We start from the raw sequence: 27,829 nt of genomic DNA on the forward strand, positions 1-27,829 counted from the left end.
CAGAGAAATGCAAAAGTTTGCCGAGACGTGTGGCCCGGAGCAGAACCGAGAACATGTGGGTGACCCCAGCCCCGCGTCCTGCTCCCCAGCCCCGGCACAGCTCAGGTCCCCTGCCAGGAGGCTATGCCTCTGCTCCTCTCCTGGGCTTGGGGGCCCTGGCTGGTAAGTGGGGACCCCCCACCTGGACCTTTTCGCTACGGGGGGGTAGGGGATGTCATCGTAGGGTCAGAGTGGGGCAGCACCATGCTGGGCTTGTGGGGTGCAGGGGGAGATGGGTTCGGCAGGGAGAGACCTGATGCCAGGGATGAGGGGTGCTCAGGAGACTGGCACTGATTCATCTTGTTCCTCACCCTGCTCCGTCCTCCCCTTTCCTTCCCACCCCCCACCCCCAGCGTCTCTCACCCTCCGGCTACTCCAAACCATCGTCTTCCCCAGCGCCAGCTCCGCGGACATACAGCTGAAGGCCCTGCTGGGCGACCTGGAGACCCACTCCCTGGACTGCAGCCCCTGCAAGATCCGCTTCCTGCAGCCCTGGGCCCAGCGGGCCTGACCCCGAAGCAGTGGCAGGACCTGGAGCTGCTGATCCATCGCTACCAGTCCAGCTTCATCCGTCTGGTGAACAAAGCGGTTAAGGATGCAGGAGAGGGCTGTGAGTATGGCACGGTCTGAGGGGTTCACTCCCCAAACCCAGCAGGGAGCTGAGAACTGACACACTCACAGTAGCGACTGAGTGGGTCCTGACAGGGTGACAAATATGATGCCACTTGATTGGCCATTCCCTGACCCCCCAAGCCAGCCAGTCTCCTGCCTTGGGGCCAGATTGGAGCGGGGACCCCCTAAAGGGGAAAGGCCGTATATGCCTTTTCTCGCACCACTGAACTAGCCAGTCCCCGCACTCTGGGGCCAGTGGCGGATTAGCCAATGGGCAAATGGGTACCATGCCCAGGGGCCCAGGCCAATTGGGGGGCCCCGGAAAAGTGCATGCCCCCACACTCCGACCTGCTCCACCTGCCTGCCCACCCTAGAGGGGAAACACCCCGTGTCCCATTCTGCACCCCACTGAGCCAGTCCCCCAGCTCTGGGGCCAGATTGTAGCCTGCGCACCCTAGAGGTGAAAGGCCCCGTGTCCCAGCCCCTGACCCGGCCCGTGGCCACGTGTCCTACCGAAGGCCTTTGTGGAAGGAGCGTGTCGGCTGCTCACGGTGCCACCTGTCCTCCCTGAACGTTGCAAACTGACACCTCTGCGAGCCACGAAACACCCAGCCCACGAGCAGGAAATGCAGAGCTAAGATAGTGCCTCCCCCCACAACCCGCGCTGCCTCGGGGCATGGGACAGACCCAGCTCCCTCTGCTCAGCTGCTCAGCCCAGGGTCTGTGCTGGAGCACTAAGGTCCCCCGGGGAGACTTTCTCTCAGGAACCCCTTAACCACCTGCCCCCAAATGAGCACCACAAAGTCCCCCCAGCACCTTGCTGGGGCAGAGCTAGGTGCGTTTCACGACAGCGGGAGAGCCGGCCTGCCCTCACAGCTCACAGGCGCAGGACCCTCTCGGTGACAGGGCGCGGACGGCTCCTCCCGGGGCTCGGAGGTTGCTGCCTCTCCCGCTGAGCGAGTGTCTGACTCGGGGGGTCGGCCTGAGGTGCTGCTGAGGAAACAATCGCTCGCAGAGGGGTGACCTCTCTGTGGGCACAGGTGCGCCACCGCTCCACACGCAGAACCACGGCCCGGGGACTTGGGTAACGTTGCGTTGGGAAGCCAAACCTGTCCTTGCTACCGGTGCGGAGCCCCGCTCCGGGGAGCCCAGGGATGTACGTTTATCGAGGCTCAGGGCCACAGTTTTCCTCTGAGCAGCAAAAACAACTTTCAAAAAAGCTCTAGATTTGAAAAGCAGGTCATTTGGGCGGGGGTCTGTGTCTCAGGAACCCATGGCCAAGGGACCCCAGATTAGCACCACAACCTCTGCCTCAGGCCCCGACATCTCGCCGCGATTTTCGAGCCAGTCTGACTGCACGTGAAAAATGAGCTTTACACAGAAACTGCAACGTGCCCTGAACTCCAGCCAGAGCCGCCCCACGGTCCCGCCGCGTCGTGTGGCCCAACGTCCTCATGGCACCTGACATTATGTCTTCCCCCATCTCTATTTCTGCCCCCTTCCCTGCCCCCGGTGACCTTCTGGGCGCCCCTCCTCATCCCCCTGCCCTCCCTGCTCCAGACCCCTTTGTTGCCCAGTTCTCCCCTGCCCGCGAGCTGCACCCCAACGGCTCCTCGACTCAGTTCTGTGACGCCGGGATGAACGGCGAGGACTTCGTCCGCTTCGACGCGGACGCAGGCGCCTGGCTCGCTCGGCAGGGGGACAAGCTGGCGCTCCAGGTCTGGGACCTTCTCAGCCAGGACAGGGGCACGACCGCCATGCTTCGGTCTCTCCTGAGAACAGCGGGTGTCAATGGGAGCAAGAGCTTGGTCCAGCACAGGAGAGAGTCTCTGGAGAGGCAAGGTGAGGCTGGGCTCCAGGCTCCAGCACCTCCCTGCCCACAGCCCCGCATGGGGATCCGTCCCCACTGCTCTGATGCCGCTCAGGCTGGCTGGTGTGCAGGGGCTGCACACACAGGGATCTCTCGCTGGGCGCAGAATTGCAGCTGCCTCTGGGGTGGGACGCTGGGCTTGTTTCTACAGGGATCTCTTGCCTGGCATACGGATGCAGCTACAACAGTTTAGGACAGGAAGTGAAGGGGGTTCCATCACAAATTGTAACTGAATCGTCTCTCTGCCCCGCCCCGTCTCTCTCCCCCGTCTCAGAGCGGCCGGTCGCCGTGGTGTTTGCCCGAGCGCCTTCCCCAGCCGGGACCCCCGTGTCGTTACTGCTGGTTTGCTGGGTCACCGGTTTCTACCCCCGGCCCGTCCGCGTGGCCTGGCTGCAGGACGGGGAGGAGGTGGGGCCGGGCGGGCGGCTGAGCTCCAGCGGGATCCTGCCCAACGCGGACCTGACCTACCAGCTGCGCAGCTCCCTGGCCGTGGAGCCGGGCGACGGGCACAGCTACGCCTGCCGGGTGGAGCACAGCAGCCTGGGGGGCCAGAGCCTGCTGATCCCCTGGGGTAGGGGCACGTCCCCAGGGGGTGGGGGTGCGGTCGTGGTCTCTGGGGGCTTTTCCTGCACGTCCTGAGTGGGATGGGGGTGGGTCCAGGCAGCGGGATTGGGGCGGAGGGAGGCAGAGGGGTGAGTGGGGGATGTGGGGGTGGATGGGGGAACTGGATGGAGGAGCTGAGGGGGACGGGACAGGACTGAAACAGGAATCATAGAATCATAGAATATCAGGGGTGGAAGGGACCTCAGGAGGTCATCTAGTCCAACCCCCTGCTCAAAGCAGGACCAATCCCCAACTAAATCATCCCAGCCAGGGCTTTGTCAAGCCTGACCTTAAAAACTTCTAAGGAAGGAGATTCCACCACCTCCCTAGGTAACGCATTCCAGTGTTTCACCACCCTCCTCGTGAAAACGTTTTTTCCTAATATCCAACCTAAATCTCCCCCACTGCAACTTGAGACCATTACTCCTTGTCCTGTCCTCTGCTACCACTGAGAATAGTCTAGAACCATCCTCTCTGGAACCACCTCTCAGGTAGTTGAAAGCAGCTACCAAATCCCCCCTCATTCTTCTCTTCCGCAGACTAAACAATCCCAGTTCCCTCAGCCTCTCCTCATAAGACATGTGTTCCAGACCCCTAATCAATTTTGTTGCCCTCCGGGGGAGTCTTTCCAATTTATCCACATCCTTCTTGTAGTGTGGGGCCCAAAACTGGACACAGTACTCCAGATGAGGCCTCACCAATGTCGAATAGAGGGGGATGATCACGTCCCTCGATCTGCTCGCTGTGCCCCTACTTATACATCCCAAAATGCCATTGGCCTTCTTGGCAACAAGGGCACACTGCTGACTCCTATCCAGCTTCTCGTCCACTGTCACCCCGAGGTCCTTTTCCGCAGAACTGCTGCCTAGCCATTCGGTCCCTAGTCTGTAGCGGTGCATTGGGTTCTTCCGTCCTAAGTGCAGGACCCTGCACTTATCCTTATTGAACCTCATCAGATTTCTTTTGGCCCAATCCTCCAATTTGTCTAGGTCCTTCTGTATCCTATCCCTACCCTCCAGCGTATTTACCACTCCTCCCAGTTTAGTATCATCCGCAAATTTGCTGAGAGTGCAATCCACACCATCCTCCAGATCATTTATGAAGATATTGAACAAAACTGGCCCCAGGACCGACCCCTGGGGCACTCCACTTGACACCGGCTGCCAACTAGACATGGAGCCATTGATCACTACCCGTTGAGCCCGACAATCTAGCCAACTTTCTACCCACCTTATAGTGCATTCATCCAGCCCCGACTTCTTGAACTTGCTGACAAGAATACTGTGGGAGACCGTGTCAAACGCTTTGCTAAAGTCAAGGAACAACACGTCCACCGCTTTCCCCTCATCCACAGAGCCAGTTATCTCGTCATAGAAGGTGATTAGATTAGTCAGGCATGACCTTCCCTTGGTGAATCCATGCTGACTCTTCCTGGTCACTTTCCTCTCCTCTAAGTGCTTCAGAATTGATTCTTTGAGGACCTGCTCCATGATTTTTCCGGGGACTGAGGTGAGGCTGACTGGTGAGGTGAGGCTGAGGTGAGGAGCAGGGTGGGGGCTGAGGGGAGAATGAATGGGACGGGATGGAGGAGCTGTGTGGAGTGGGGCAGGGGGAGACAATGGGGCAGGGCTGGGGACACTGGGGACAGAGGCAGGGGTCTGCAGGGGTTCGACAGGGGGGAGCAGGACTGGCACGCAGGGAGCCAAAGGAGGTGGGAGTGGGGGTGAGCAGTGGTGGGGGGCAGCAGAGGCAGATGAGAGAACAGGGCTGGTGTAGAGCAGGGCTGAGGGCAGTGCATTGGGGGGGATTACAGGGGAGGCTGATGGAACAGGGTGGGGGGCTGAGGGCGGTGCGTTGGGGGGATCACGGGGGATTACAGGGGAGGCTGATGGAACAGGGTGGGGGGCTGAGGGCAGTGGGTTGGGGCGGGGGAAGCAGGGGGATTACAGGGGAGGCTCAGGGAACAGGGTGGGGGGTTGAGGGCAGTGGGTCAGGGTGAAGGGTGCAGTGGGGACTGCGTGGGAGGCTGAGCGAACAGGGCTGGGGTGGGGGGCTGAGGGCAGTGGGTTGGGAAGGTGGGGGGAGAAGGGGTGGGACTGCGGGGGAGGCAGAGGGAACAGGGTGGGGGGCTGAGGGCAGTGGGTCGGGTGGCTGGGGGGGACTGCGGGAGAGGCGGAGGGACCAGGGCCCATACTCCTGTCCCCGTTCCCAGCATGGCACCCCCTGTTTTACAGGGCACAGCAGGGGCTGGGGCCCCGGCCTGGCCGTGGGCATCACCCTGGGGGCTCTGGCCGTAGCCGCCGTGGCCGTGGTGCTGTGGAGGAGCAGACGCAGGTGAGTCCTCTCCCTCTCGGGGTGGGGCCTTTACACCCCCTAACCCATCCCCTCTGCTCTCTCCTTCCAGGGGCTACCAGGACATTGGACCGGGGAGTCCAGGGCCTGGGGGCGGCACCGGCCCAGGTGTGGGCATTGGCCTGTCTCCTGGGGACATGGACCTTGGGGCTGGATCCGTGCCCAGCTCCAGAGCTGAGGGCCCTGAGGATGGGTCTGGATCGGGGGAGGGGGGGCGCTGGGAGATTGACCCTTTGGGTGCAGGGGGATATGCTAGGGGCTGGGGGGGCTCTCTACTCTATATGGTGGGGGGGAAGGCTGGGGGGGCTGGGATCCAGGGTCCCCAAGGGCCACTGCACTCACTGGGGCCAGCGCTGCCCTGTGTCACTCGGCAAAGCCCTCAGGGAGGGGCTGCAAGTGGGTGAGTTAGAGCAGGGGGGCTGGGAGCCGGGACTCCTGGGTTCTCTCCCCAGCTCTGGGAGGGGAGTGGGGTCTGGTGAGTTAGAGCAGGGGGGTTGGGAGGCAGGACTCCTGGGTTCTCTCCAAACTCTGGGTCTAGTGGTTAGAGTGGGGAGCTTGGAGCCAGGATCCTCCACTGAACTTGCCCCGGCCCCCCTGTGTAAGCCCCTCTCCATGCCAGGCCCAGTGCTCCGCTGAGTCCCTACCTGGGGGCTGGCAGCCCGGGGAGCCCTGCGCCGGGGGTCTCTGTGGGGGGAGCTGTGTGATCTGGGCCATCGGTTATAACACAAATCCCAGGTGCCCGCTCCCCCGGGGAGGGGAGTCTGACCCCCTCAGCACCCCCAAGTCCCGTGACAGACTCCTGTGCAGAAGCGCAGTGACCCCGCCGGAGGTTGCCCCTGTGAATGTCTGTAACGTCCTAGTAAACGATGCTCAGAGCTGCACCCCGTGTTGTTCCTGCTCCGCCCCCACCTCCAGGGACGGCGGCGGGACCCCCCAAGTCGCTGCCCCTCGAGCCAGCCCCCACCACCGGGGCCTCGCTCCTTTCTCTGCAGGTCAGAGGTCCTGCAGGATCCCTGAGGGCTCGGCATCAGCGACAGGCTGGGCCAGCGCTCTGGGGTGTCGCCCCCCTCTCCTCGGAGGGGTCTCCCACAGCCCCCCAACCTGCTGCCCCTCTGTGCAATGGGACAATGACCAGCCCCGCAAGGAGCTCTGAGCCCCGGGGCTGGAAGACTCTTGGGGGGGTCGGGTGGCCAAAAAGGTTAAATTTACCCCCACACTCCCGGGGCAGAGGGGCTTTGGCGCATCCTGCTCCATCTGCTGCTGCGGGGACCTGGGTCCCCCCACTCCCTGGAAAGGGGGCAGCTGAGCCTGGCTCTGCCTGGCGACTGCTGACTCTGCCCAGCCCTGATGCTCACTGGCCCCTGGGCTGGGGGTGCCCAATCCCTGGGGTGATGGGCAGCGTGGGGTAAGAGCCTCTGGGTGTGGGGCAACCCCTGACCCCGCAGGGGCACCCCTGGGGGGATGAGCCTGGGTCAGAGCCCCACCCCGCCCCGCTTTCCCAGCGGCGCAGCCTGACTCTGCCAGGAGCCCGATGCTGACGGGGGTCGGGGGCTTCGTGCTGGGGCTGATCTTCCTGGCGCCGGGACTCCTCACCTACCTGAAGGGAGGTGACTGGCTCCGGCGGGAACGGCGACTCCAGGGGGTGTGGTCAGGTGGGCTGCGGGGAATCTGGGCCTGGGCTCCCCTTGGCAGGGGGCTGGAGGAACCCAGGCCCCCGGGCTAGACACACCGTAACCTGGGCTGTAAGTGACCTACTGGGAAACGCCCGTCACAGTGCAAACGGCTCCCAGCGGCGTTCGTGCCAAGGGCGCTGACGGACGGGCAGCGACGCCCCAGCCGAGAAGACCCAGGGGCGCCTGCCCTGCCGGGAGCCGGGACCGCCAGCACTGATGGAGGGGCCTAGAGGAGACTGAAAAGGATGCCGAGGCCATGGCTGGCCACGAGCGCCCAGTGCAGAGTGCGGGGAACCGCGCCCACCGCCTTGGTGTATGTAGCCGGGTCTCACCCCTGCACCCAGGCCCTGGCTCCTACAGCCCCCGGTGGGGCCCGCTGGGCAGCCCCGCCCTGAAGTGTTTATTGAATGGCACAGGCCAGCGCCGGCTCCATCCTGAGTGATCCCACGGTGCCCCCAAGTGTCCAACATCCCCTGAACGTCCCAGAGGGAGGAGAATCCGACCCTCGACCCAGGGCCCCGATCTCCCAGCATTTTGATCCAGACCAGCCCGCGGGGCCCTCAGCTCTGGAGCCAGGCACGGATCCAGCCCCAAGGTCCCATAACGAAGCAGCCTCTGACGGGACACGACTAAGAGTCTCTGCTTCCTTTGTCCCAAACACAAGCTGCTCAGCACTGGCTTGGAGGCCTCAGAGTCCTGTCCATAGGCAGGTCCCTGCCTGCCTGGCTGAGCCGCATGGCGTGTCTGCCTTCTCGCAGTGGGTCAGCTGTGTCGCTGACGGTCCCTAACGGGCCGTAGGCAGGCTAGGCAGTGCTGACGCCAAGCCGTCTGGGGTGTCCCCCGGAAGCAGAGCACAAGTGTGAACTGCAGACAGGCTGGAGCCAACACAGTGGAGTCGCATCGTACGCGCATGTAACTGACGCGCATTTAACTATACGCGCTCAGCAAAGAGAAAGAACAAGATAAACGGTGCGGGCGATTCCGCCCACCATTCCACTCGACGAGCGTATGCCCCGGAGCGAGCGTGAGATGGGAGACGTGAATCTGCTGTTCCCTCAGTTCCCGCACGCCTCTCACAGTGTGAGCATCTCGCCGCGCTGAGTGTGAGTCTCGTGTTTAAAGATACGTATTTTTTGTACAACATGGCCCTGGCAGGACCCAACTGAGAGTGCCAGGTCAGGACAAAGTGCTTCACGCAGGGCAGTTACAGCCCCGGGCTGGGGGTTTTCCACCTCTAAGGCGAACCAAACCAGCCAGACAGAGCAGACTTTGGTCTCACCCCACTGGCTAACCACAAGTCACCCAAGCAATTCCCTCAGAAACTCCAGTTTCCCAGTATCCCCACCAGTGCCCCTCGTTATGGGGATGAGTGGTTATGAAAACCAATCCCCCAGTAAAAGAACAAAGGTTCTCTCGATCCCAAAGGACCAAGCCCCAGAGCCAGGTCAATATACAAATCAGATCTTACCCACAAATCACGCTGTGGCCAACCCTTTAGAATCTAAAATCTAAAGGTTTATTCATAAAAGGAAAAAGATAGAGACGAGAGCTAGAACTGGAGAAATGGAATCAATGACACACAGTCATGGCCAAGTTCTTGGTTCAGGCTTGTAGCAGGGATGGAATAAACGGCAGGTTCAAATCCAGTCTCTGGAGAACATCCCCAGCGGGGATGGGTCTTTCAGTCCTTGGGTCAAAGCTTCAGGGTAGCCAAGTCCCTCCAGAGGTCAGAAGCAGGACTGAAGACCAGATGGAGGAGCTGCAGCAGTGTTTTATAGTCTCTTGCCGTGTGGTCTCTGCTTTCTGTGTCCCAAGGACAAGCTGCCCATCCCATGGCCTGGAAACACCTCAGAGTTCTCTCCATAGGCAGGTCCCTGCCTGCCTGGCTGAGTCCCCAGGCGTGTCTGCCTTCTCTCAGTGGGTCACTTGTATCGCTGATGGTCCTGAATGGACTAGGCAGAGCTGACACCAACTTGTCTGGGGTGTCCCCCAGAAGCAGAGCATAAGTTTGAACTACAGACAGTAGAGAGCCAATATTCATAACTTTAACTACAAAAATGATGCACACAGATAGACAGCATCATCATAACCAGCAAACCGTAACCTCGTCTGAGACACCTTATTTGACCCCCTTTATATAAGATTTGGTGCCACTCCAGGAGCTTGGTTGCAATGATGATCTATACGGTCCCAGATTATGTCAATAACGTCACAGGCCTCTAAACACAAGCCACTTCAACCTCAAAAACGTGCAGACGACTGGTGAAACTCCTGGCGAAGCTGCATCTGCCAATGAAGAGGCAGCAAAAGCCTCCCCCGAACAATTAAAGAATATCACAGAAGCAAAGGGCTCTCTTCCGGAACAAGTTTTTAATGCAGACGAGACTGGACTCTTCTGGAAAAAACGCCCAACCGCTCTTACACTTCGAAATCAGAAGGACAAGCCCCTGGCTTCAAAGCAGCTCAAGACCGTGTGACTGTGTTGTTTTGTGGCAATGCAGCTGGGTATTTAATAAAGCTGGGCTTGCTCTACAGGGCTGGAAATCCCTGTGCCCTAAAAGGCAAAAACAAAAATCTGCCTGTGTTCTTGCAATCAAATAAAAAGGAGGCTTGGGTGAGGGCAGCATTCTTTCTGGATTCGTTCCACAAGTGTTTCATTCCGGAGGTCAAGCGGTACCGCGAAGAGAAAGGACTGGACTTTAAAGTGTTCCTGATTGTAGATAATGCTCCTGGCCACCCTGCGGCACTCCGGTTTGCGCATAACAACGCTGACATCATCTTTCTCCCCCCCATACCACCTCCATCCTCTCGACCAAGGCGTGATTTGCTGTTTCAAGGCCACGTACACGAGGCTTACGTTCTCACGGATACGTAGCGCTATGGATGCTGATCCCAGTCTTCACGTGATGGAGTGTTGGAAGTCCTTCAACATTGCCGATTGCATCACTCACATTAAACAGGCAATGGAGGCAATCAAGCTGAAACAGTCAATGCACGTTGGCGAAACCGATGGAAAGAATGTGTGAATGATTTTAAGGGTTTCCCGACCATTGACAAAGAAGTGAAACGCATTGTTCAGGTGGCCAGGTAAGTGGGTGGTGATGGCTTCGTCGACATCCTTGAGGAAGAAATTGAAGAATTAATTGAGAGCCATAGAGAAACATTGACTAATGAAGAGTTAGAGGAACTGACTAAACGGTCTACAGAAGACGAAGATGATGACGATGAACAGGAAGAGCCAGCAAATTGGAATCTTCATCAATTTGCTGACATGTTCCAAGCAGCAAAACACCTGAATGATTTAATTTGTGAATGCGATCCCTCTATGGAACGAAGCCTCAAAATCACACATCGTATTACGGATGATTTGAGACCGTACCAAGAAATGTTTGAGCAGCTCAAGAGACAACAGCGACAGTTGCCAATCACCATGGTTTTCAAGGAAAAACAACCAGCAGCAGACGAGACTACGCAATCAACTTCTCAAGCTGAACTGGAGCCAACCACTTCGTCTACGACTCGCTCTCTGTCACCCAAGCTCTCCGTCACCGCCGTCTCCTGGATCGACATCAAGCCCTGACGACCCCGCAATAGTGTTGTCAGGGAAAGAAAAGGAAGACTAATCATCGGAGTGTGTACAGCACTGTAAAATTATATTTTGCATATGTACTCTTTATTATATAATGTACATTACTGTATACATTATATATTTATACATATTACTGTACAGGGTTGTAGACACAAAACCATGTACAGTATACTGTACTTTATGGGCGATTTAAGGGATTTTCAAGAGTAATTTTGACTATACGTGATTTTCGCCTTATGCGCTGATGTTAGAACCTAACCCCTGCGTAAGATGCCACTCCACTGTACTTATAACTTTAAATACAAAAATGATACATGCATCCAGATAGCATAATCATAACCAGCAAATCATAACCTTTTCATAGACACCTTATTTGACCTCCTTTGTACAAGATTTGGTGCCGCTACGGGACCTTGGTTGCAACAATGATCTATATGGTCCCAGTTCGTGTCGATAACGTCACACCCCCAACGCAAAATTGATGCAGGAAGGGATGACACAAACATCACTGACTGCATCCCAAGAGCTCCCCCTCCTTGGTTCTGTCTTACTACAGCAAGTATTGGGTTAGAGGCCGTACCAGTGTACAACAGAAATGATTTATCAAAGTCATGTTCAATAACATGATTGAATCTCTTTACAAACTCAAGGTAAAACTTGGTTAGAACAACAGTGGATTGGATCTGCTCTTGCAGCATGGTTCCTGTAGGTGTCATGTGATCTTGCCAAGAGCTAAAGAACATAGCTACTTTATCCATACAAGCTCTGACAAATGATTGGAACCCAATTAATAGCGAGCCAGTGTAGATCCACCGTGCCTGGCTCAACTGCGTCCCGCTCAACGGAGCCGTCCGCCACGGGAACCGAGACAAGCGTTGCAGGAAGTGCGGCTACTCCAACGAGACCCTGCCCCACGTCCTGTGCAGCTGCAAGCCCCACTCCAGAGCCTGGCAGCTGCGCCACAACGCCATCCAGAACCGCCTAGTGAAAGCCATTGCACCACGCCTGGGGGAGATCGCTGTGAACTGCACCATCCCCGGCACTGACAGCCCGCTGCGACCCGACGTGGTTGTCACCGACGAGGCCCAGAAAAAGATCATCCTCATCGACATCACGGTCCCCTTCGAGAACAGGACCCCGGCCTTCCGAGAAGCCCGAGCTCGGAAACTGGAAAAATACGCCCCTCTGGCTGACACCCTGAGAGCAAAGGGCTACGAGGTGCAGCTGGACGCCCTGATCGTCGGAGCCCTGGGCACTTGGGACCCCTGCAACGAGCGTGTGCTGCGGACCTGCGGGATCGGTCGACGCTACGCACGGCTCATGCGCTGCCTCATGGTCTCGGACACCATCTGATGGTCCAGGGACATCTACATCGAGCACATCACCGGCCACCGACAGTACCAGGAGGAGTGAGCCGGTACGACATTGTGCACCCACTGTGGGAAAGGGACTGAGAGCCTTTCCCCATTGGACCATATGAACTGGAACCGTAAACCCACTGAACATTAAATCCCACCAAATGAGGGTAGACCCATCCCCACCATCGTATCCACTCACTATACTCCGCACCTGAACATAGCTGTTATGTGGATAACTTACCCCCATATCTCAATGTCTGTACTTTGACCAGTTAAACTTTTACCCCCAGTCGGGGAGATTGCAGATTATTATGTAATCCCTACTCCACCAGCTCCTAAATCGAATTTCGCACCCCTTGATAATCTGTACCTTATCCCCTTGACAACCAGAAACTTCTATGCTTGAACTCTGTACCGTTTCTTATTTCAACATTATCTTAATAAAATTAATGTAGTCCATAGTACAGGAATCTTGGCATTTAGCCGGGAAAGCAATGTGGTGGTGTGCAATATGCAAGTGTCCATCTACAATCATGTTTGTTCTGCCACGCCTTTGGCCCAATGCCATTGGGGTTTGGGCCCTTTAGGGTTACCCTGTGTCTTCCCTTTGCAAAATTAAGTTCTCTCTTTCCTCCTTGCCCTGAAGGATCAAACCCTGATTTCTCTTGCTTAACAGAATCCATTGGGTGTGCTCTCTGTGCTAACAGCTATTAGCAAGTCTTTCTCCCTCTGTCAGCCAGGTAATGTTCATCAACACACCCACTAGCCTCTTTACTGGTTTTCAGGTTCTCAACTGTTACCAATTCCAAGGCTGGACTCTGTCTTAAAGAGATACCATCCATTTTCACTGGCATGTTAGATGCAAGGTTCTGTTGTCCTTCCATTACCAATCTCTGCTTCCACATGGTATTATACGTTAAGTCCACTGAGAGACTACAAGTCAGATCCCAAGTGTCGAGAGGTGAGAGTTGACCTGCCCTTCCCTGCATTGTCCAGAGATTAACTGCCCAGCTGTTCTGCTCTGCAGACTCAGCTCCCCAGTCTTCCCTCTGAACCTGGGCCACATACTGTTCACTCACAGAACCAGCATGGAGACATTCCTCCCTCAACAACCTGGTCTCCCCAACAAGCTGGCCAAACACAGCCACTTGGTTATAGGACTGTTTAACTTTCTTAACAGCTTTCACTTCATCTGAGACCTCCTCCAAGCTATCCACACTGGATCTTTCAACAGGAAAGTCAGTGGATCCATTCACAACAGAACATTTCTGGCTGTTAGGAACTGAAACTTCCTTGATTAAATCACTTTCACACCCTTCAGCTGCAGCAAACTGCTTGCAAAAGTACCATGAGGATTATTTTCCTTAGGAGCTTCTTCGAGCAACAATTCACCCCTCACAGAAATTCTGCCCTTACCCTCTTCACCTCAGGCTTGCCCTAAAGGAATATTTTTCTGAGCAACAACAGACTCTTTCTGGGTCTCACTTACATCCAGAATCACCTCTGGCCCATCCAGATGATTTTTACACCACCTCCTTTCAGGCAAGCTCATAGACTTACTAGATAAAAGGTTAGAGGTACCCTCTTTCCCTCTGCAACTTTCCTCCTTGTTGCAAGTTTCCACACTGTTAGTGGGTAACTCAACCAAATCACCTTCATGCTCTCCTTGTGCCCTGGTTAGGATCTCACCCTGATTAGACAGAGTTGCGACACCCTTTCCCAACAACACACAAGCAACAGGCAAAATACAAGAACCAGAATTGTCTGGTCTCTGGGATTTTACATAGACACTAACTGGATGTGACCTAGTTACAGGGCCATTCTCCTGAGCAGACACAAACTTAGGACCATTCCCTTCCTGGGCTTTAGCTGAATCCAGAACCAGCTCTGAGACAACTGCACGACCCTCAACCATCACAGGCTGAAAGGCCCCTTCTGTCTGCTCCACAGACAAAGAAGAGCCGGACACACCCTCTCCCTTCCCAGACACACAGCTTGGGATCTCTTTCCCCTTGTCCCAGCACACAAGGCTGGTCACAGACAACTGCTTGGAGATCAGGGTAGCTCCCTCCATGGGCAAGTCAATACCCCTGACAGACACAGGCACGTTTCCTTCCCTGTCCCAATTCTCCACCCAGCTAACGTCCAGGGACACTCATCTTCCACTCTCCTTGCCTTCCCACACTGCTGACTAGACACAGCCATCAGCTCACAAGCTGCCTAGGCTCCTCCAAAATTTCCTTGTCCTCCTCTCCCTCATCCCAGCACCCAGGGCTGGTTCCAGACAAATACTGGGAAAGTGGGGCAGCTTCCTTACCACGTAACCTGCAGTTCTCCACACTACACGGAGCTACTTCCAGCAAACCACAGTCACCCTTTTGAGGTTCACTTTTACAAGCTCTACTTGCCCACAATCCACCACCCATCAAAAATCTCCCCTTTCCTTCCTCAGTTAGGGCTTCACCCTGACCATCCACTTTAATCTGCTCCTGGGAAACATTGTCCTGACCAATGAGATCTTTCCATGCTTGATCTAATTCCAGATTCACTTCTGAGACATTAGACAGACATTCAGAAACTTCATTCACAGACAAACAGCTATTTGCCTCCTTTCCCAGGTTAGAGTCACCCTCTCCCTGGCCATAGCAAAACTGGTTCAACACAGACAACTGCTCAGGATAATACAACATGCCAACATTGATAGAAACTGGACTTTCAAGGGGATAGTTTCTGCTGTTGTTCCCTTGCTTTTTTGACCTGGAGCTGAAGTCTGGCAGTTTCTTGTTGCATCTCTTGAACCCTCTCCTCAGCAGCCAGCAGTTCCATACCCCCCCCTACGAGCCCTTTCCTCCCTTTCAGCACCTTCCTTCTGGCTTATGGTTACTGATCTTTAACCAACAATACCAAAATTCAAATTTGGATAGCGTGGGGTTCTGATCCAGAGCTTAATTGACCTGGTTCTGTGGATCCAGCACGACTACGCCCTTGTAACAATGCGGCCTTTGGCGGGACACAACTGAGAGTATTGTTGGGGTCCCAGGGCATGGCCACTAGGTAAGCCGAGGGGATGGAAGGCCATGAGTGTCGAGGAAGTCTCTTTGCTCAACCCCCCTTCACAGAATTCAGTCCTGGCTGGCCTGAGAAAGCCCTTGCACTCCCAACATAATGCTGCAGCTGCAGACAGAGCTGTTCTGTGCAGGTTTAGCTGGCGCCACGTTAGGATAACGGCAGGAATCAGCTACAAGGCCATAACCGCTTATTTGCCTCGTTAATCGCAAGGCTAAGCAGGCTGTGCTGTTGTTTTGAATTGCTAAAATGCTCGTTAAAGGTTGCCGGAAAAAGTATTGTTGTAACCCATGTAAGGCGAAGCAGTTTACTTGGCTGATGTGTAATGCAACAGAGATGAGGAGTAGAAAGGTATGTGACTCTGCCGGCTCCGTGGGCAGGATTTGAGATTCTGTTCTCCCTGCACCTTCTTTGGAGCTCCAAATAAACCTTTCTGCTTCTCCACCCCGTTGTGTTTATTGGGTGACGCACACCGGGCAGCGAACCCCTGCTGCCGCTTGCCTCTGGCACTGGGTGCCAGCAACAGTATCAATTCAGGACAAATCGCTTAGAGCAGGGCACAGGTCCAAGTCGCCAGGAGAGGGGCCAATGCCCACGCCTGGGCTGGTGTCACCCCTTCAGGCCCTGGACTCCCCTGGTCCAACGTCCTGGTCGCCCCTGGAAGGAGAGAGCAGAGGGGATGGGTTAGGGGGTGTAACGGTCCCACCCCCACCCCCGAGAGGGAGAGGACTCACCTGCGTCTGCCCCTCCACAGCACCCCGGCCACGGCGGCTACGGCCAGAGCCCCCAGGGTGATGCCCACGGCCAGGCCGGGGCCCCAGCCCCTGCCCTGCTCTGTAAAACAGGGGGGGCCATGCTGGGAACTGGGACAGGAGTATGGGCCTGGGTCCCTCCGCCTCTCCCGCAGTCCCCCACAGCCACCCGACCCACTGCCCTCAGCCCCCCACCCTGTTCCCTCTGCCTCCCCCACAGTCCCACCCCTTTCTCCCCCCACCTTCCCACCTCCTCAAGTTCTGCTCCCTCATCCCAGTCCTGTCCCGTTCCCCTCAGCTCCTCCATCCTGCTCCCCATGATCCATCCGCCCACCCACTGCTCTGCTTCCCTGCGCCCCAATCCCGCTGCCTGGACCCACCCCCATCCCACTCAGTACGTGCAGGAAAAGCCCCCAGAGACCACGACCGCACCCCCACCCCCTGGGGACGTGCCCCTACCCCAGGGGATCAGCAGGCTCTGGCCCCTCAGGCTGCTGTGCTCCACCCAGCAGGCGTAGCTGTGCCCGTCGCCCGGCTCCACGGCCAGGGAGCTGCGCAGCTGGTAGGTCAGGTCCGCGTTGGGCAGGATCCCGCTGGAGCTCAGCCGCCCGCCCGGCCCCACCTCCTCCCCGTCCTGCAGCCAGGCCACGCGGACGGGCCAGGGGTAGAAACCGGTTGTCATAAATATAAAGGGAAGGGTAAACCCCTTTGAAATCCCTCCTGGCCAGGGGAAAGCTCCTCTCACCTGTAAAGGGTTAAGAAGCTAAAGGTAACCTCGCTGGCACCTGACCAAAATGACCAATGAGGAGACAAGATACTTTCAAAAGCTGGGAGGAGGGAGAGAAACAAAGGGTCTGGGTCTGTCTGTATGCTGGGTCTTGGCCAGGGATAGACCAGGAATGGAGTCTTAGAACTTTTAGTAAGTAATCTAGCTACGTATGTGTTAGATTATGATTTCTTTAAATGGCTGAGAAAAGAATTGTGCTGAATAGAATAACTATTTCTGTCTGTGTATCTTTTTTGTAACTTAAGGTTTTGCCTAAAGGGGTTCTCTATGTTTTTTAATCTAATTACCCTGTAAGATATCTACCATCCTGATTTTACAGGGGGGATTTCTTTATTTCTATTTACTTCTATTTTTTATTAAAAGTCTTCTTGTAAAAAACTGAATGCTTTTTCATTGTTCTCAGATCCAAGGGTTTGGGTCTGTGGTCACCTATGCAAATTGGTGAGGCTTTTTATCCAACATTTCCCAGGAAAGGGGGGGTGCAAGTGTTGGGAGGATTGTTCATTGGTCTTAAGATCCAAGGGTCTGGGTCTGTAGTCACCTAGGCAAATTGGTGAGGCTGTTTACCAAACCTTGTCCAGGAAGTGGGGTGCAAGGTTTTGGGAAGTATTTTGGGGGGAAGGACGCGTCCAAACAGCTCTTCCCCAGTAACCAGTATTAGTTTGGTGGTGGTAGCGGCCAGTCCAAGGACAACGGGTGGAATATTTTGTACCTTGGGGAAGTTTTGACCTAAGCTGGTAAAGATAAGCTTAGGAGGTTTTTCATGCAGGTCCCCACATCTGTACCCTAGAGTTCAGAGAGGGGGAGGAACCTTGACACCGGTGACCCGGCAAACCAGCAGTAACGACGCGGGGGTCCCGGCTGGGGGAGGCGCTCGGGCAAACACCGCGGCGACCGGCCGCTCTGAGACAGGGGGAGAGAGATGGGGCGGGGGAGAGGGGACGATTCAGTCTGAGCCTCAGGGACTCCCTAGCCAAACCCAGCTCCATCCCCCGGGGTCAGGCGTTGGCCCCACTGTCCTGGCCAGGCCCCAATTCTGTCCCCTGCAGTTACCAGTGGTGAGGGAATCCCCCTTCACTTCCTGTCCTAAACGGCTGTGCAGTGCGGCTATGAAATGGCTACGGTGCTCCACCCCAGCTACAGCTGCATTTGTACACCAGGCAAGGGGTCCCTGGATAAACAGCCCCCGTGCCCCACCCCAGAGGTGGCTGCATGGCAGTACCAGGTGAGGGATCTTTGTATAGGCAGCCCCCCAGTCCAACCCCAGAGATGGCTGCATAGGAGCACTGGGTGCGGGATCTCTGTATAAACAGCAAACACACCCCACCCCAGAGGTGGCTGCATGGCAGCGAGTGGTGTCCAACCTCACCTTGCCTCTCCAGAGACTCTTTCCCATGCTGGACAAAGCTCTTGATCTGATTGACACACGTCATTCTCAGGAGAAACTGAAGCGTGATGGCTGTGCTCTTATCCAGGTTGAGAAGGTCCCGGGCGTAGAGCGCCAGCTTGTCCCCCTGCCGAGCGACCCATTTGCCTGCGTCCACGTCGAAGCTGATGAAGTCCTCCCCATTCACTCCGGTGTCATCGAATCCCCTCGAGGTGCCGTTGGGGTGCAGCTCGCAGCCGAGGGAGCCCTGGGTAATGAAGGGGTCTGGAACAGGAAGGGCAGGGGGATGAGGAGGGGCATCTGGAGGTCCCAGGAGGGGGCAGAAATAGAGAGATGGGGGAGCAAAGACATAATGTCAGGTGCCATGAGGATGTTGGGCCACACGTGATCAGCGGGATTGTGGGGCGGCCCTGGCTGGAGTTAAGGGTAAGTTGCAGTTTCTCTTTGTCATGGTGTCCCCGGGCGATGCTCTGGAACTGCTCCCTATGAAGCCAGGCAGGACTCTGGGGGAGCCTCCTCCCTGGGAGCAGCCTGTCTGCAGGACACACAGCTCACCTGGCTTCCCCCTTCCTGGGTCTGACCTCGGAGCATTCAGCCTCCTCTGCCCCTCCGTGCGCTTCCCACAGCGAGTCCGCCCAGGCGGAGTCCTGGGGAAGCCAGAGGGTTCTGCCCCCCAACTCCGCAGTCAGACGGGACTCTCAGCCAGCCAGGAAAACAGAAGGTTTATAAGTCGACAGAACTTGTTAGCACAGAAATCAGTGACTTTCAGCCAAGTCCATCTTGGGGGGAGGGGAGCCCAGAGACAGGACTTTGGCCCTCCCCCTGCGCCCCAAGCCAGCAGAGACTGACTCGCTTCCAGCTGCCTGGCCCCTACCCAGCCCGTTGCTCCTCTGGCCTTTGTCCCGCTTCCCAGACCAAGAGTCACCTGGTCGCATACCCCTCCTGGGTCTCAGGTTAGGAAGGGGCGGCCATAGCATCCCTGCAGACAGCTGGAGCAGCCCCCGCCAGTCACACCCCCTTGTTCCCACCACCTAGACATTGGTGCAATACACAGGGAAACTGAGGTACACACAGCTTTCATGCAAAACAGTAAGACTCACACAGGCTCACATACAACATAACAATGACAGGTTTCAGAGTATCAGCCGTGTTAGTCTGTATCTGCAAAAAGAAAAGGAGTACTTGTGGCACCTTAGAGACTAACCAATTTATTTGAGCATGAGCTTTCGTGAGCTACAGCTCACTTCATCGGATGCATTCAGTGGAAAATACAGTGGGGAGATTTATATACACAGAGAACATGAAACAACGGGGGTTACCATATACACTGTAACCAGAGTGATCAGGTAAGGTGAGCTATTACCAGCAGGAGAGCGGGGTGGGGGGAGAGAAAATCTTTTGAAGTGATAAACACCCATTTTTTCATGGTCTGTGTGTATAAAAACCTCCTCACTGCATTTTCCACTTTATGCATCCGATGAAGTGAGCTGTAGCTCACGAAAGCTCATGCTCAAATAAATTGGTTAGTCTCTAAGGTGCCACAAGTCCTCCTTTTCTTCTAGTTAAGATGAGCTATTATCAGCAGGAGAAAAAAACTTTTGTAGTGATAATCAAGATGGCCCATTTAGACAGTTGACAAGAAGGTGTGAGGATACTTAACTTAGGGAAATAAAGTCAATATGTGGAATGACCCAGCCACTCCCAGTCTCTGTTCAAACCCAAGTTAATGGTATCTAGTTTGCATATTAATTCAAGCTCAGCGGTTTCTCCCTGGAGTCTGTTTTTGAAGCTTTTCTGTTGCAAAATTGGCACCCTTAAATCTCAAAGGGATTGAAGTGTTCTCCTACTGGTTTTTGAATGTTATGATTCCTGATGTCTGATTTACGTCCATTTATTCTTTTACGTAGAGACTGTCCAGTTTGACCAATGTACATGGCAGAGGGGCATCGCTGGCACATGATGGCATAGGTCACATTGGTAGATGTGCAGGTGAACGAGCCCCTGATAGCGTGGCTGATGTGATTAGGCCCTATGATGGTGTCCCCTGAAAAGATATGTGGACACAGTTGGCAACGGGCTTTGTTGCAAGGATAGGTTCCTGGGTGAGTGGTTCTGTTGTGTGGTGTGTGGTTGCTGGTGAGTATTTGCTTCAGGTTGGGGGGCTGTCTGTAGGCAAGGACTGGTCTGTCTCCAAGATCTGTGAGAGTGATGGGTCGTCCTTCAGGATAGGTTGTAGATCCTTGATGATGCTTTGGAGGGGTTTTAGTTGGGGGCTGAAGGTGATGGCTAGTGGCGTTCTGTTATTTTCTTTGTTGGGCCTGTCCTGTAGTAGGTGACTTCTGGGAACTCTTCTGGCTCTGTCAATCTGTTTCTTCACTTCCACAGGTGGGTATTGTAGTTGTAAGAATGCTTGATAGAGATCTTGTAGGTGTTTGTCTCTGTCTGAGGGATTAGAGCAAATGCAGTTGTATTGTAGAGCTTGGCTGTAGACGATGGATCGTGTGGTGTGTCCTGGATGGAAGCTGGAGGCATGTAGGTAGGAATAGCGGTCAGTAGGTTTCCGGTACAGGGTGGTGTTTATGTGACCATCTCTTATTAGCACAGTAGTGTCCAGGAAATGGACCACTTGTGTGGATTGGTCTAGGCTGAGGTTGATGGTGGGATGGAAATTGTTGAAATCATGGTGGAATTCCTCAAGGGCATCCTTCCCGTGGGTCCAGATGATGAAGAGGTCATCAATGTAGCGCAAGTAGAGTAGGGGCGTTAGGGGACGAGAGCTGAGGAAGCATTGTTCTAAGTCAGCCATAAAAATGTTGGCATATTGTGGGGCCATGCGGGTACCCATAGCAGTGCCGCTGATCTGAAGGTATACATTGTCCCCAAATGTGAAATAGTTATGGGTGAGGACAAAGTCACAACGTTCAGCCACCAGGTTTGCCGTGACGTTATCGGGGATAGTGTTCCTGGAGGCTTGGAGTCCATCTTTGTGTGGAATGTTGATGTAGAGGGCTTCTACATCCATAGTGGCCAGGATGGTGTTATCAGGAAGATCACCGATGGATTGTAGTTTCCTCAGGAAGTCAGTGGTGTCTCGAAGGTAGCTGGGAGTGCTGGGAGCGTAGGGCCTGAGGAGAGAGTCTACATAGCCAGACAATCCTGCTGTCAGGGTGCCAATGCCTGAGATGATGGGGAGTCCAGGATTTCCAGGTTTATGGATCATGGGTAGCAGATAGAATACCCGTGGTCGGGGTTCCTAGGCATGTGTCTGCACAGGTCTGTTCCTGTGCTTTTTCAGGGAGTTTCTTGAGCAGATGGTGTAGTTTCTTTTGGTAATCCTCAGTGGGATCAGAGGGTAATGGCCTGTAGAATGTGGAGTCTAGAAACAGTCCACAGGTTATAGTCCAATGTCCATATTCAGGGTGACTCCAGTCAGTGACTAGGGATCTCAATCCTTATGGCTTAAGGTTTCCCCCTCTTGAACCCCAAAGCAGATCTGAGATGAAGAAGGATCGGGTCCCGGGGTCTTTATACATTTCCTGCAGCCTTTTGGCCTGAGAAAACAATCGGCTTAAATTTCCTCCTCCCAAACATCCTGGCAATTAGCCCAGGGTCATTTCTCCATTAAACAGTTCAGACACAGGTTATCACAACCTTCCCAGAGACATAGAGACAATCTTACTAGTTCCCTCCAGTGTCTTCCTAAATATTAATACGCCTTTTTGATCTTTGGATCAAAGCCACAGCCATAGACAAGACTTGTTTGCTGACATCACAAGACCTGAGCACACAGCTCCCCTTCTCTCTCTAACCATGCCAGCTGCATTGCAAACCTCTCTTCATTTCCAGATCTTCCTAACCAGTCTTTACAGTTCAGCCCTGGGTCACGTCAGTCTGTGAGTTAATAACTTTTTCTGGCCCTGTCACCCGTCAATGAGATATGATATTACACGCAGAACGTCACGTTCACATCTCTCCCGGCATGGAGATTGAACTGAGCAGGGTCACCTTAGCCAGTGACCTGGGGAAGTTCAGGCCTCCCTCTCCGGGACAAAGCACCACTCTCACCTCATAATCCTGGAAGGACAGACTCCACCTCAGGAGCTTGGCATTGGCCCCTCTCATCTGGTTCAGCTGTGGCAGGGCGAGTGGTCCCTGTACACAGTGAAGTGGCCCCAAAGAGATCCGGCTGCAGCCTGTTAAGAGCCCACCCAGGGCCTTCTCTATGGCCGCATAGCCCTGCTCCCGGGGCAGCAGCTTCCTGCTCAGAGACATGATGGGGTGTTTCTCCCCCATTGCATTGGCCTGCCTCGGCACCGCACCCAGCCCTGTGGGGGGGGTATTGCAGGGATCCCCAGGGCTGCGGTCTAAGCTCCCTGCCCTCCCCACCTGTCACGGAGTCCCTGGGCGATGCTCTGGAACTGCTCCCCATGAAGCCAGTCAGGACTCTGGGGCAGTCGCCTTCCTGTGAGCAGCCTGTCTGCAGGACACAGCTCACACGGCTTCCCCCTTCCTGGGTCTGACCCCGGAGCCTTCAGCCTCCTCTGCCCCTCCGTGCGCTTCCCACAGCGAGTCCGCACAGGCAGGGTCCTGGGGAAGCCAGAGGGTCCTGCCCCCCAACTCCGCAGTCAGACGGGACTCTCAGCCAGCCAGTAAAACAGAAGGTTTATTAGACGACAGGAACATGGTCTAACACAGAGCTTGTAGGTGCAGAGAACAGGACCCCTCAGCTGGGTCCATTTTGGGGGGCAGTGAGCCAGACAACCAGGTCTGCCCTTCACTCCATGTCCCAGCCAGCCACAAACTGAAACTCCCTCCAGCCCCGCCCTGCTCTGGGCTTTGTCCCTTTCCTGGGCCAGGAGGTCACCGGATCCCTTTGTTCTCCAACCCTTTAGCTCTCACCTTGCAGGGGAGAAGGGCCCAGGCCATCAGTTGCCAGGAAACAGGGTGTCGGCCATTCTCTGTGTCCAGACCCCTGCCCACACCTGCCCTCTAGGGCTCTGCAGTGATCATACACCGTTACCCCACCCCCTAGATACTTAAGAACTGCCTAGGGGAAACTGAGGCACCTCCACAATATTCAGAGGAAACATTAAGAACAGTCCCACTTCGTCACACCCCCCGAAGGACTTGACTGTGAGGTCCTGGTTGTACCCACAAGCTCTGTTTGAGACTGTGTTCCCATTGTCCAATAAACCTTCTGTTTTACTGGCTGGCTGAGAATCCCAGGAATCACACTGAATCCCAGGAAGAGGGGTGCAGGGCCCGGACTCCCCCACACTCCATGACACCTGTCCACAGCCCAGCATTCCTCAGTGACCCTACAATAACAACCCAGCCTGTCCACAGCCCAGCATTCCTCAGTGACCCTACAATAACACCCCAGCCTGTCCACAGCCCAGCATTCCTCAGTGACCCTACAATAACACCCCAGCCTGTCCACAGCCCAGGGCTGGCCCCATTGCCCCAGGGCGGCGCTAGGGGCTGGGCTGCAGGGAGCGGGGTGGGGGGCAGCAAGGGGCTCTGCCTGGGCAGGCAGGGCTGGCCTGATGCCCCATTGTGGCGCGGGGGCTTTGCTGGGAGCAGCGGTACCGCAGGCTGGAGGAGATGGAGGGGGCGTCTCACACACACCATGGCCGCGAAAAGGCGCGCAGCATCCCAGCTGGTTGTCGGCAGGAGGGAGCTCTCCTGTCGACAAAAAACATCCACCCCCAGGAGCAGCAGCGGCTTTATCGGCAGGAGCACTGTTCACACCCGCACGCTTCCTCAGAAAACTCTTGTCCTTCGGGAGTGTGTTTTTAACACCGCTGAACGACAAAAGTTTTGCGGACGAAGTGCCAATGTGGACAGAGGCTGAGTCTGCCGGGGACAGGGCCTGGTTCTGATCTTGCTGCCGGGATCCCCCTCCGGCGCTGCCCCCGCTCCCCGACTCACTCTGCCCTCATTGGCTTGGGGCTGGCAGCCATGGGGACAGCGCTGAGCAAGCACAGAGAAAAAGAGAAGTTGTCGTAGAGGCGTGTAGGATGCGGAGGAACTGAAAGCACATGGGGATCCTGGGCCCCACGTCCCGCTGCCCTGACATCTGCCAGAGCCCGAATCCTCCTTCCCCTGCCAGGATGCTGCTCCCTTTGCTGCTTCTCTCCTGGGAATGGGGGGCCCGGGCTGGTAAGTGGAGACCCCTCCTGCCCTTTCTGCTACCAGGGATGCATGTGAATGGTGTAATACTAGGGGCAGGGTGGGGAAGTACCATGCTGGGCTAGTGACACTTGCTGCGGGAGTAGGATGGGGGAGACGGGTTAGGGATCAGCAGGGAGACCCCGGAGTGCAGGATTGTTTAAGGGACAGAGACTCATTAATCTCTCTCCCCACCCACTTTGTCCTCCTCTTCTTCCCTGCCTCAGCCTCCCCTCCTCTCCCCGCAGCGTCTGTCACCCTGCGGCTGCTCCAGATCAATGTCTTCCACAACGCCAGCTCCACGGACATGGAGGGGATGGCCCTGCTGGGCGACCTGGAGACCCACTCCATGGACTGCAGCACCTGCCAGATCCGCTTCCGGCAGCCCTGGGCCCATCGGGGCCTGACCCCGAAGGAGTGGCAGGACCTGGAGCTGCTGATCCATCACTACCTGTTCAACTTCAACCGTACTGTGAACAGGATAGCTCAGCAGCAGGGAATGGGCTGTGAGTACGAAGCGGGGTGCTGGGAACTGACACACTCACCACAGCCACTGAGTGTGTCCCTGGGGGCAAGACAGCCAGTCCCTGGCCCGTAGGCTGTTTGGAGCCAGCGTCCCTCAGAGGGGAAACACCTGTACCCCATTCTCCACCCCAGCGTCAGCCAGCCAGGTCTGGGGCCAGATTGTAGCTTGAACTTCCTAGAGGGGAAAGGCCCCGCGTCCCTCTCCCTGAGCTGAGGCTCCGGGTCTTTCCTCACATGTAGCCTGACGCTTTGAAAGCAGGTCATTTGGGCGGGGGTCTGTATCTCAGGAAACCCGTGACCGAGGAACCCCAAATTTGCACCACAAACTCTGCCTCAGGCCCCGATTTAACGCAGCGATTTTCAAGCCAATCTGACTGCACGTGGAAAAATCGGTTTGAAACAGAAACTGCAATTTACCCTTAACTCCAGCCAGGGCCACCCCACAATCCTGCTGCCCTTGTATGGCCCAACCTCCTCATGGCACCTGACATTATGTCTTTACTAACCCCGTCTCTCTATTTCTGCCCTCTCCTGTGACCTCCGGACACCCCTCCTCATCCCCCTGCCCTTCCTGTTCCAGACCCCTTCATTACCCAGGGCTCCCTCGGCTGCGAGCTGCACCCCAACGGCACCTCGAGGGGATTCGATGACACCGGAGTGAATGGGGAGGACTTTATCAGCTTCGACGCGGACGCAGGCAAATGGGTCGCTCGGCAGGGGGACAAGCTGGCGCTCTACGCCCGGGACCTTCTCAACCTGGATAAGAGCACAGCCATCACGCTTCAGTTTCTCCTGAGAATGACCTGTGTCAATCAGATCAAGAGCTTTGTCCAGCATGGGAAAGAGTCTCTGGAGAGGCAAGGTGACGCTGGACACCACACGCTGCCATGCAGCCACCTCTGGGGTGGGGTGTGTTTGCTGTTTATACAGAGATCCCGCACCCAGTGCTCCTATGCAGCCATCTCTGAGGTTGGGCATGGGGGCTGTTTGTACAAAGATCCCTCACCTTGGACTGAGATGCAGCCACCTCTGGGGTGGGGCAGGGGGCCGTTTATCCAGGGACCCCTGGCCTGGTGTACAAATGCAGCTGTAGCTGGGGTGGAGCACCCTAGCTATTTCATAGCCGCACTGCACAGCCGTTTAGGACAGGAAGTGAAGGGGGATACCTCACCACTGGTAACTGCAGGGGACAGAATTGGAGCCTGGCCAGGACAGTGGGCCAACGCCTGACCCCGGGGGATGGAGCTGGGTTTGGCTAGGGAGTCCCTGAGGCTCAGACTGAATCGTCCCTCTCCCCCGCCCCGTCTCTCTCCCCCTGTCTCAGAGCGGCCGGTCGCCGTGGTGTTTGCCCGAGCGCCTTCCCCAGCCGGGACCCCCGTGTCGTTACTGCTGGTTTGCTGGGTCACCGGTTTCTACCCCCGGCCCGTCCGCGTGGCCTGGCTGCAGGATGGGGAGGAGGTGGGGCCGGGCGGGCGGCTGAGCTCCAGCGGGATCCTGCCCAACGCGGACCTGACCTACCAGCTGCGCAGCTCCCTGGCCGTGGAGCCGGGCGACGGGCACAGCTACGCCTGCCGGGTGGAGCACAGCAGCCTGGGGGGCCAGAGCCTGCTGATCCCCTGGGGTAGGGGCACATCCCCAGGGGGTGGGGGTGCGGTCGTGGTCTCTGGGGCTTTTCCTGCACGTCCTGAGTGGGACGGGGGTGGGTCCAGACAGCGGGATTGGGGTGCAGGGAAGCAGAGCAGGTGGGTGTGGGGTGTGGAGATGGACCAGGGGGAGCAGGATGGAGGAGCTGAGGGGAATGGTACAAGATTGGGAAGGGGGAGCAGGACTAGAGTGGGGGGAAGAGGAGGGGTTGGGAAGGTGGGGGGAGAAGGGGAGGGACTGCAGGAGAGGTGGAGGGACCAGGGCCCATACTCCTGTCCCCGTTCCCAGCATGGCACCCCCTGTTTTACAGAGCAGGGCAGGGGCTGGGGCCCCGGCCTGGCCGTGGGCATCACCCTGGGGGCTCTGGCCGTAGCCGCCGTGGCCGCGGTGCTGTGGAGGAGCAGACGCAGGTGAGTCCTCTCCCTCTCGGGGGTGGGGGTGGGACCGTTACACCCCCTAACCCATCCCCTCTGCTCTCTCCTTCCAGGGGCTACCAGGACGTTAGACCAGGGGAGTCCAGGGCCTGAGCTGGTGGCACTGGCCCAGGCGTGGGCATTGGCCCGTGTCCTGGGGACATGGACCTTGGGGCTGGATTCGTGCCCGGCTCCAGAGCTGAGGGCCCCGAGGGCAGGACTGGATCGGGGCCCTGGGAGGTCTGAAGAACTGGGTTTTTTACCCACGAAAGCTTATGCCCAAATAAATCTGTTAGTCTTTAAGGTGCCACCGGACTCCTTGTTGTTTTTGTGGATACAGACTAACATGGCTACCCCTCGATACTCCTCCCTCTGGGACGTTCAGGGGACATTGGACACTTGGGGGAGCTGTGGGATCGCTGGGATCCAGGAGCCGCATGGAGCCGGCGCTGGCCTGTGCCATTCAATAAACCCTTCAGGGAGGGGCTGCCCAGCGGGTCCCACCAGGGGCTGTAGGAGCCAGGGCCTGGGTGCAGGGGTCAGACACGGCTACATACACCAAGGCGGTGGGTGTGGGTGGGGGCATGGGAACCAGAAGGGTCTGTCAGGGTGTCCAGGCTGGGCTGGGGTGCCCGGGTAGCAAGTGGGTTGCCCATGGGACATAGGCCCAGCTACCCACAGGGAGCCTGACAACACTACGCCCCACAGTGCGCCGGGGAGGCAGCTGGCTGGGCTGGGCTGAGAGCTCCTGGGGGCAGGGCCCCTCCAGAGCTGGGTGCGAGGGACCCGGGCTCCAGGGGTAGGTTCTGTGTTTTTGTTCTGCGTCTGGGCAGCAGCGAGCCCAAGGGGGTCGTGGGCACGACCGGGCTCCTCGGCCCTGCGGTAATACAGCAATAATAACAGTCCTGGCTGGGGAGGGGGAGTGGGCTCGAGTGGTGGCAGTGGGGGCTATTCAGGACTCCTGGGTTCTATCCTGAGCTCTGGGAGG

The 27,829-nt window shown here is 56.5% G+C and overlaps 3 protein-coding genes across 3 annotated transcripts; 2 read left to right on the forward strand and 1 right to left on the reverse strand.

Annotated features, from left to right (window-relative positions):
* The first annotated feature begins 271 nt into the window (after positions 1–271).
* On the forward strand, positions 272–15,116 carry LOC144274198 (antigen-presenting glycoprotein CD1d2-like). Its single transcript, XM_077832829.1, is given in 9 exon segments — positions 272–539; positions 542–649; positions 2,212–2,493; positions 2,796–3,092; positions 5,359–5,458; positions 5,529–5,584; positions 6,979–7,128; positions 11,724–11,896; positions 15,069–15,116. Coding segments are annotated over 9 exon segments (1,482 nt in total).
* Positions 15,117–15,779: 663 nt separating this feature from the next.
* Positions 15,780–22,381, reverse strand: LOC144274199 (antigen-presenting glycoprotein CD1d-like). The gene is made up of 6 exons (XM_077832830.1): positions 22,297–22,381; positions 18,071–18,352; positions 17,526–17,604; positions 16,374–16,591; positions 15,897–15,996; positions 15,780–15,819 (listed from the first exon to the last, which is right to left on the reverse strand). Exons 1-6 carry the CDS (start codon positions 22,379–22,381, stop codon positions 15,780–15,782), a joined length of 804 nt encoding a protein of 267 aa, XP_077688956.1.
* A 1,786-nt stretch (positions 22,382–24,167) lies between these two features.
* LOC144274777 (antigen-presenting glycoprotein CD1d-like) lies at positions 24,168–27,081 on the forward strand. Its single transcript, XM_077833862.1, has 6 exons — positions 24,168–24,250; positions 24,487–24,765; positions 25,365–25,646; positions 26,109–26,405; positions 26,739–26,838; positions 26,916–27,081. Exons 1-6 carry the CDS (start codon positions 24,202–24,204, stop codon positions 26,953–26,955), a joined length of 1,047 nt encoding a protein of 348 aa, XP_077689988.1. The 5' UTR covers positions 24,168–24,201; the 3' UTR covers positions 26,956–27,081.
* The last annotated feature ends 748 nt before the right edge of the window (positions 27,082–27,829 follow it).

Source organism: Eretmochelys imbricata, chromosome 14 (assembly GCF_965152235.1).
Source record: "Eretmochelys imbricata isolate rEreImb1 chromosome 14, rEreImb1.hap1, whole genome shotgun sequence".
In the NCBI taxonomy this organism is placed as follows: Eukaryota; Metazoa; Chordata; order Testudines; family Cheloniidae; genus Eretmochelys; species Eretmochelys imbricata.